The 10,067-nt window shown below is 38.4% G+C and overlaps 1 protein-coding gene across 2 annotated transcripts in view; it reads left to right on the top strand.

Annotated features, from left to right (window-relative positions):
- The first annotated feature begins 3,560 nt into the window (after nt 1-3,560).
- The window catches only part of LOC111648275 (solute carrier family 4 member 11-like), a 24,547-nt gene continuing 18,040 nt past the window's right edge, over nt 3,561-10,067 (top strand). Inside the window, exon 1 of one of the 2 annotated variants that reach the window (XM_023398115.2) lies at nt 3,561-3,691. In XM_023398115.2, the coding sequence (XP_023253883.1) occupies nt 3,631-3,691 (61 nt within the window). In that variant the 5' untranslated portion in view covers nt 3,561-3,630. Of the gene's footprint in view, nt 3,692-8,559; nt 8,779-10,067 lie in introns of those variants that run through there. The other variant, XM_023398116.2, reaches the window with a different exon arrangement.

Here is a 10,067-nt window from a genome sequence, read left to right as displayed (position 1 = left end):
GTTCAGAAAGGCGACTTCTTCTCTGGAGTGACAAGGTCACCTTCTTCGAACAGACTTTGAACTGTTACCATCAGATCATCAGTTTAGGGTGCCTGTTATGAGGACCAAGGGATACAAGTTTTCTTTTGTTCCCGTTCCCGTTGTGACTGCTTACTCGACTTCTGCACTTTGACCTTGATGAATAAACTCTTACATATCACTCTGGCCATCATGTCATATTGTTTGTTGCAAATTTCCCTGTAAGGGACAATGAAGATACTTTGTACTTTGTACTATGTACTTTGTATTAACATACTATAATTTGAGTTCCAGAAATTAGACAAATATAATGAACTAACAATTGAGGCAATGAACATGACATATATTGGCAGTGCTTCTAGCTGGCCTCCCCTGTGTGCAATGGCTTGAACTAAAAAAAGATGAAGCTGCAACAGCCAGCAGCAATAATCACATATTAATTCACATATGTGTAGACCTTCTTAAAGGACTCGGCTGAAGTCAGCACTGTGTTCTTGTGGGTGTCAATAGTACTACGAACCCAGTGAGAGAGAGATACTAGAAGAGTATCTAGATGAACAACAAGAACAACTAGAAGAGTTATTTTCCTGTGAGCTTTAAGTAAAAAAAACATTACAATGTGTGTTTTCAGTCTTTCTTTGTGGAATAAAACCAAGGTAAGCTAAAGAAGTAGTTACATGTGACATTCATGGTCTCCAGAGGATGAAGTCAACCAACTTTGGTAATTCCTTGACTTTTCTTCTGCCACCATAAGGTTTACCTTTGTGATCTTGAGTAAACTCTCTCTGATCTGTTTGATGGATTGCCATGAAAGTAAAGCCTCAGCTGTACTTTGTGTTTAGTGTTAATTAACAAATATTAGCATGCTAACACACTAAGGTAACGGTGAACATGAGAACCATTATATGTCATCGCGATGTTACCACTGTTACTGTGTGAATGTTAGCATGCTGATGTCAGCATTTAGTACAGTCTCGCCCAGCTGCAGGCATGACTGTAGACTTGTAGTCCTGTTATTAAATGGGTTCAAGTTTTAAAAAGGTCTCTGGCATGGATCTTACAGCATTTGTTCGACACAATTTTAAATTCTCAAATCTTTTCAATAGTTCTTGGTTAAGTTTCACTCTGACTGTCTTTTTCCTCATCATTCTTTTAATTTACAATTTGAGCCCTCAGCTGAGTTGATACGATTCCTCTTGAGTATGAAAGTCTTGGGGCCCTATCTTGCACCCAGCGCAACAAAGTGGCGAAAAGTGCAACGCAAGTTTCTTTGCTAGTTTCAGACTGACGCAGTTGTCATTTTCCTGTCCAGCGCCCAGGTTGTTTAAACACCAAATACACTTACTTATCCGTGCACCCATGGGCGCGTTGGTCTTAAAATGAGGTGTGGTCAGGTGCAATGTTGGTAAATCTTGAGGCAGCGGAAAGTGATTGTGCAATTGACCAGCAAAAACCTGGTCTTAATTCAGTGGTGCAGTATTTCACTGCTATTTAAGGGCACATTGTCAAGAGAGTAATATGTGCCAACATAGGTGGGTGCACAGAACCCAAACACTCTGCCTGTTACGCACAAGCAGAATGAGCTGAAAATGCACTTTGATGTTGGGATAAGTCAGGTGGAACATTACAATACAGCCTCAGAAGGTCAGAGCATTCTTTGTGACACGTTGAAATAGAGCCTTTGTGGTCGGGTCCTCAAATATGCACTTGAATGTGCAAATTTGATGGATGACAGAGGTGTTGTCCGTGTGCAGAGAGCAAATGAGAAAATGTGAGGTCCCATCTTCACACAGTAGGTGTTCACCAAGGAGGGACATCTAGCGTCTTCATTGTGGTTGCTGTCAATACAATTACAGTCAAAGCTGTTTGGGTAATTCATACTATGGTCCGCATGATAGCTATATAAAAATTTGGTGTGAAAGATTTCTCTAAAAGCCATTTGAATAATGATGTTGTTTTTAAATTGAACAAGTTCAAATAATCAGGAGATTTTTCTCAAAAGTGTTGTATGAATCCTTTTGCACTCATACCTCACAATATGAGGTGAGAGGAAGTTGAACAGTCTGGGGACAAAAGTGAGATTCAGGTTAAAAAAAGGTGATAATTGGAACAAAACTGAAACAACTTTTACACAAATTTCTTTGGCACAACAAGGATTTGAGTGGAAAAGAGACATTGTGCAATAAGAATACATTCACACTGATGCATATGATGTTTGTCTGTGATACAATAAGCTTACAAAATAAGTGATAGATTACACATGAAGGTAGATGATTGCTGTAAATTCCTGTGGACAAAATATGGGAGGAGCATCTGCTAAATCCTATCTTACACACATGTTTCACCTGCTGCATTAATGTAATAATGGTGGTGGCTCAGGAGCTAAAAGTCAGGATATCGCTTCATCTGACACTTCAATTTTTCTGTCTCTCTGGATGGGGTGCAATATCAAATCTCTGGAGTATCCATTTGGGGATTTATGAGGTGGGGTAGCAGGGCGGCCTCAGGTTGTCAGTACACTTCATCAGAGATGCCTTGCACTTTCCCGACGTTGGAATTGGGGGTGGCTGTGTCAGCGAATTTCTGCATCTTTCAGAAACTGACATTCCAGCATTCACACTCCACCTCACACAGTGATTGGTCAGCCTCTATCATGTGTCTTTTTTCATTACTGACACAACTATTTCTGTTGCTTTTGATGTGTACAGATGAGTACAACACTATGAATGATTTCCTAAGGAGACGTGCACTTTTGTCCCCATATATTGTCATGTTTGGTCCCTCTCTGTGAAGGTTGGCCTTTAACCCCACCCCAAGTGTGTCCAGTCAGAAAACAGCTATAAATACCATTGAACTCCAATGAAATAGGACAACATGTCATAGTAACTAATTATTTTTGAACATAACCCAATTCTTAGGATATCCTCTTTTGGCATAGTAATCAATTTGGATGCTGACTGAATACACACACATTCTTCCTCTGCTTGAATGACTTTACAAAAACTGCATGAGCAATGTGTAGCACAACAGTGTTCTTCAAGAGGACATGTAAATACAGTATACTGTACATGCACATAACGTTAGGCTGTGTCTGTGTATTGCAAATGTGATTAAAACAAAGCAAGACCTCTGTTCAGTTCTGGGGAAATTCAGTAATACTTGCCTTTAAATGCAGCTAATCCGTGCCTAATTAGAGATTGTTGTATGCAGCCATTTGAATTGCATGAATAGTCCAGTGAAAGGGCAAGCACTTGTCTAGGAGATGCTATGCTATGGTTCCAGTCATGGTTTAGCATTACAGTAAAGCGGTGAATGTCTTACAAGACAATGACATTAAAATATCAATGAGTCCCAGCATGGGTTAAAAGTAGTTTCCTCACACCTTCCTCCCCCGTGTCTTTCGTCTCCTCGTTCCCCAAGGCCCATCTCAAAGTCAGCTTCACTGTGATTGGCAGAGAGGACATTAAAGTGTTATTCATTGGCAGTGACCCAGTCCCATTTACCTGTGGGCCGTCCCGCAAGATCACTCATGCTGCAACTTACACACAGGAACCACATTATCCAGTCATATCCAAAATATCATAGAGTTTTTGTTGCATTGCCAGAATCCTGATGAAAAACAAAAAGGAAGCTGAGGAGACGTCGGGAGTCACTCTGAATCATTTTGCTGAAGGTAAGGGTCATAAAACTGAAATTCACATTTGCATCTGATCATCAGTGCTTGTTCTTTGCTTTGTGGGAGCACCAGAAAGGATTGTTCAGTACCAGGAAGAGTTTGGCTTGTTTTACTGCCTTATTGCTGTGCTTGACAATATTTGCCCATGTCACACTCAGAAAGAACTGTAGCAATGCTGAAATAATTTATTCACAAATATTTGATCCAAATATCATTTCTGTAGAATACAGTGCGACAAATGTGTGAGGAAATAATGGCCCTGTGATCTAGACTGTGTATATGTTAGCATGCATTTTTATTATGTGTGTTTAGAGTGATATGCAGTGAAAGTTTTTGGTTGCAGATGTGATGACCTTCATGGAGAGAGGTCAGATATATGAACATGCTGGGCAGGAGATTAGAAAGAACAGTACAACATGTACATTTAAGGCTAAACTGAATCAGCACAAACAAGTGTTTGTGTATTGATTAATGTCTAATTGTGGCATTATTAGAATGTGGTGGATATTTTCTGAATAAAATCCATTTTACTTCTTTCAAAACCACAGAGATTCATTTAGAATAAACAGGGAGATAAACATGCAATGGTGTATCTGAGAAATAACAGGTGAATGGTAAATTTCTCCTGGCACCTCAATATGTATAATAATCACACAAAACGGTCTGTCCACACATGTGCCCATATTTAATGTTTGACTGCCAGCTTTGACATGCACTCACATTACACATTACACATACACGTTACACATTTATAGCTCCCAGGCAGTAAAATATTGTCAACAAATTCATTCAGTAGCTCTTATATCTCATCTAAGACTGAATTACGAAGCTACTGTTGATCGTAGGTCGTTCTGCAGATTTTAACAGAATCTTTACCATGAATAGGCTTTATATTTGTTGCTTTTATAACCAATGATGCAAACATCATGTGTGTTTTGGGCTTTCCCCTGATAATGCCCCTCAGTTTGTTTTTTGAGTTTGTGTTTCCCCCAGTTATGCCCCTCAGGCGCTCATGGAGTTTGATTAATGTTTCACAGGAGACTAAGCCAAACTCATTGTGTTCTTGCAGCGAACCCCTTGACCACAGAACATTAGTTTATTAATGTATCATTTTATTGCTTTCCCGGCCTCTTTGTTACTGATGGTGTGGTCAGTGTTTGACTTACTGTTACTCTGGCGATGAAAGTCCATATATATATTTCTATATGAGTGAAACAATCAGTAATTTGAGAGAATGATGAGCTCAGATCTGATCACTTAACACTGTGTGCCCATTTCTTCTTGTGTCCAGCTGGAGATACCTACTTGAAATATAATCTCCCCAGAGGTGAAGTGTGAGTTTGAGGGGTTTTTTTGTCATGTGACTGTTGCAATATCTATTTAGTTAAAAAAAACAGAAGCAAAAAATTACTCAAAATATAAAAGGTCTGCTCTAGTTTGTTGTAAATTAGGTCTGTAGGACCCACAATAGGTCTTATGAGCTATTTAGCTATGAGCTACTTTATTAAAACTATATACACTGTTAATTTAATTTTATCCTTATTTTAATAATCAAATATGGCACATGTAACCATTTAAAGTCATCCCCATAAAAACAAGCATACAAAAAACACATGGCAACATAAGGCCGTGTTCAGCACAAATGACATACTAGAGCAGAGGCCTGAATTTCAACATAAAAGTTGTTGCAGGCAGTGATTAACATCCTGATAGATCTGGCAGAAAATTAGTAACAGGCTGCAAAACAGTTCCAAAACTCTGAGGACATGACCTCAGTGTCCTGAAGGTCAGATCAGGCGACCCTGTCTCAGAAGAGACTGACACATTTCCCATGAGTGGAAACAGAAACATCAAAACAGAAAAGTACAACTTGTTTTGACAAACTAGGCGAACTGTAGAAAGAAAAATATTTCAACTATGTTTAGCTTCACTGTCAAGTGTCAAGTCTGTGACCTGAATGAGTAAGAGTACACAGCGTGAAAAATACAGCTTCTTATTATTAAATCCTCAGCAGAGTCAGACTCATGGGGGCTGCCATGCTGCTTTTGAACAGACTGCGCTGCCATCTCATGGTAGACGAGGGAACAGTAACGCCTGCACTTCTTTTTTGTTTGCTTTTTTGCCGTGGGCCAAGTAGTGATTGTCTTGAAAGTTGCCAGCTCACCCAGTGTCCCAGTTCCTGCACCCCGAACATCAACATGAAAGTTTCCTATGTGGAGACTTTCTTTATTTTGTTTGCATCCACCCGCCCATCAAAACTAATGCTGCCCTGCATGAAATAAAAATGTACCTAAGGTTCACTGTATCTGCCTTTGACGTCAATTAAAAAGAGCTTGCAAAGTTGGCTTGTAACTTCTAGGAAAAATAACAAGCAGGTATTATGTGAGTAATTGCATCATGCAGTTAGAAATTGAATGGTAGGAATCCACAGGGAGAATGTCACCCGCTTATACAAGAACTATTTGTTTTGGATGCAAACGATTCCCCTGCAGAAAGCCACTTACTCTTGCACAGGTCATTTCTTTCTTCATATTAATATTCCACCATGGCAATGAAGTTTGTCTTCCCGACTGTCAGATAAAAGCACAGCATTACAATTCTTCCTACATGTGTGCCTGCCAAAACAAACAAGTGGAGTTTGTTCCTTCAGGCTAAACTGGGCATTCCTCTGGAGTCAGACTCAATCAAAAAAATCACAGTCAGCGTAAACAAGTGATAGTCGGGTCACATTGCCTCAAACATTTTTATTCAGACAAATAAACTATTGCAGGAATTTTCAGGACATCTGCTGTTTGCCTGCCTACGTATGTTTGTGAGAGTGAGAAATCGGACAAATAAATAAATATCATTTCTTGTTTTATCTTTGTTTAAATATTTCATTGTTGTTATGGTGGCTACACATTGTCTGGTTGTTATATTTATTTCTCTTTCTTCTGGGGAAACACAGTTTGCTTCTCATTTGAAAAAAAATGCCATATCAATACATTTATTATTATTATTATTTTTTTTTTTTTACTGTTGTGGAAATACCTGACTATAAGGTCCACAATATCTAGAGCAGACATGTATGAATGAAAGACGAACAAAACAGGAAGTAACAGAGAGTTAAAGAATAGCCATGTAGTTTCTGTGTAACTCTGAATCAAGGACTATAATAGATTGTGATTTTTTCTTAGATATCTGTAAATCTGCTTACTGATCAATTACTTTATGAATTGTTTTGAACAGTACATAATCAATAGGCAATTATTAAATCACTATTCACATTACTTTCTATTTTGTCTCCTGTTTAGTAAAATACTTGATCTTATTGAGTTGTGTCAAGAAATGCATCATTCATGTTAAGTTCTCCATTTTTGTGTCACCAGACTGAAAACTAAGCACCATTAGTTCATGAATGACACCCGCCAAAGATGCACATTTCCATTAATATTCCCCTTCATCAGTGAGAACCACCATCACCAGTGGAGTAAATTTATAGCTGCTTCAGTTTTCCTGAGTAGCAGGCCTCACAGTGAGTTAACAGTCTAACTGCTGGGGGCAGTGTGTCTTCAGTTTGGTCCTTGAACCAGGCTTCATTTTTTTTCACTGCGCTCACCGGGGCTGTTTTTGTGTCATTGCACCTGGCTTGCATCAGGCTACTTCCTTGTAGTCTATCCTTGACAAAGTCTGACAGGGCAGAGTGTTGCACTTATCTGGCTTTAGGGTTTGTAGCAGTTATGAGGATTTCACAGATCTGTGTCTACATGATATCAAAGGGAATGAATGAATTACTAAACTAAATATCTATGTGCGTAGACAAGGGGAAAGGAGTCATATCTGCCCTCCTCAGACTCGACCTTGAAAATCATTGAAGTGATATTTCTCTTGTTGAGTTTTTGACCACTAGTAGTGCTATGGAGCAATGTTTTTTAGTTTTACATCTGATTTCAGTAATATGCAAGTCAAATTGTTCAAAAAAGCATCATGTTTATTAGTCCTAAAGCACAAATAATACATTTAGGTGAGAAACTGTGGATGTAAATGTAATTTCTTGCAAAAAAGATAGGTTATTGGTTGATGGTTACCAGCAATGAAGCTGTTTGAATGCTACAACATAGTGCACATTTGTAAAGATACATTGTCCTTAATTGTGATATTAATATCACTGTGTGTACAATAGAAACATTTACAAATTTTGTATCCATGTAGCACTGACAATGAGCTGAAAGCAACACAGAGTGCACAGATTTTCCAAAAATAGAAACTTACTATTTCAATTTATACTGTCAAAAAAATTAAAAGCAAAAAAACCTCACTGAAAGTCAAAACCTTAATCTCAGTGGGGTTAGTACAGATAACTGGCTGTTTTTCTGTTTTGAAATGGTTTTCATTTAAACAGATTTTGAATCGATTTTCATCAGGATATTTGTTGTGTAAAATAAAGCAGTAAGAGGCACAACCTTTGCACACCCGTGAATCAAAAGGTGTGTTGGAGAAGACACTGAGGAGGACACTGTGTTGTGTACTTGAGGTAACAACGTTTCAGTATACAGACCTTCATTGGGTTAAACCGATGAGGTTTTTCTAACTGCAAGTGTAGAAGGAGTTTTGCTCAACCTTAAAATAAAGCAGTGAAATAACGTTAACCAAAGTTTAAAAAAAACTTTCCAACAAAACTTTCCAACTTATGTTAGTGTAATAAAAGAATTAAGAGAGAAGGTGTGCCAAAAGGTTTAAAACCAAATCCCCAAATCTGATTTACTTATTTAATTAATTTTCGATACCTACATTACACTCCAGTTCATAGGCACAAGGACCCAGCAGAAACAAATATCCCCCTCACCCTCCATGCCTTGTCTTCCTGCCCTCCCTCTTCCTCCCCCAAACCCATGTGCTTGCTGGAGGAGGTGCAGGGAGGTAATTCTACCTCTGCCATGTGTGTGTATGAAAGATATTGAAAAGGGATCACCAGTGAATGCTGGGTGTTAGGGAACAGAGAGAATGATGATGGGTTGAACTTTGGAAAGCGTCTCATCTACAAAAAAACAAAAAAACCGTGGAGAACATGGAAGCCAAAAAGGTCCTCCATTTTGTGCCATCTGGTAAGTTTTACAGGGGTGGAGTTGGGTGAGAAGGTCTTTCATGTTGCAACCTGAGCCAACTGTGTCAAACATGTGGAGGGACCCTCTATACAGTATGTGTGAGTGAGTGTGTGTGCGTGCTGATAGCATTTATAAGATAGTTAAAAGATGTTGATAGCATTTGTATTGCCAGCATTCATCTTGAGAAGTACAATAACTTCATAACACTAATATTTTAGTTTATTTGCCTGCCTCTTTGGGGGCTATCTCAATGTTTAATGTCTTACTGATATTAAAACCACAGAATATGAGCTGAGAATGAGATGCTTTTATTGCCAGGAGAGCCAGTAAGTGGGTCAATATTTACAATATGGTAATAAATGGTACACATGTCTGTCATGGAAGGTTTTTACAACAGATCTGCAAATAATTTTCAGCATCTGTTTGAACGCTCTTATAGTCACACACACCACAGTAAGTGGAATCGTTCCAGGAAAGTATATTACGCTGATTCAAAAGTAGTTCTACAGTTAAACTTTCTGTTGTTGTATTAAATGGGAAGGTTTATAACTTCATGCTGAAATAGTGTCATGTTATTATCCAAGTTTGCTCTATAAAACTCATCAACTTCATCACTGCACCTATAAAACACAGCAATCACAGTGTCCGTCCAACACACTGGAACTAACTGACAATTAGTCCATAGAAAATGAATTGGTGATTGGATGAGTCTTTCGTTGTCTCACTGTATGTGAGAGTTAATTGAATGTTTCTATTTTGGACAGCTGGTTGGACATGACCTTCAGCTTTAGGAAATCATTCTGCATTTTTCATCTTCTAGACCAAACTATTAATCAATCAGTTTTGAAGATAATTGGGATATTATAATAACGACAATAATTGATCATTGCAGCCCCACAACGCAAAGTACAAATGTAGTTTTTAATCAGTGCCTTCATAGGGTTAAACAGTCCTGCTTGAATTTTCTCAGGTCAAGGATTAAGAAGATTATCTGGCAGAAAAATGTCTAATATCCTAATCTTTCCACTCTTGTTTAAGGCATTCTCTGGTTGAAGCTGATGATAATGTGATTTCAGTTACAATTCGGTCGTCATAGACGCTGCACAAGAATTTGCCATTTGAGCTTCAGAGGGATCTTGACAGATCTTTTCTTCCAACTATAGATAAACTGTTAAAAAGATTAGACTCAAATTTAGATGATCTATACACCCATGGAAATTGTGAGGAATTTTCAGCAGTCCTCCGTAACAGAATTAATAATATATATCCAATATTCTCCCCCCCCCCCC

The sequence above is a fragment of the Seriola lalandi genome, unplaced genomic scaffold (genome assembly GCF_002814215.2).
Source record: "Seriola lalandi dorsalis isolate HSWRI2012SDOR001 ecotype SW California unplaced genomic scaffold, Sedor1 jcf7180002054972, whole genome shotgun sequence".
NCBI lineage: Eukaryota > Metazoa > Chordata > Actinopteri > Carangiformes > Carangidae > Seriola > Seriola lalandi.
Note: the sequence above shows the minus strand (reverse complement) of the source record. Positions and strands in the feature narration are given on the sequence as shown.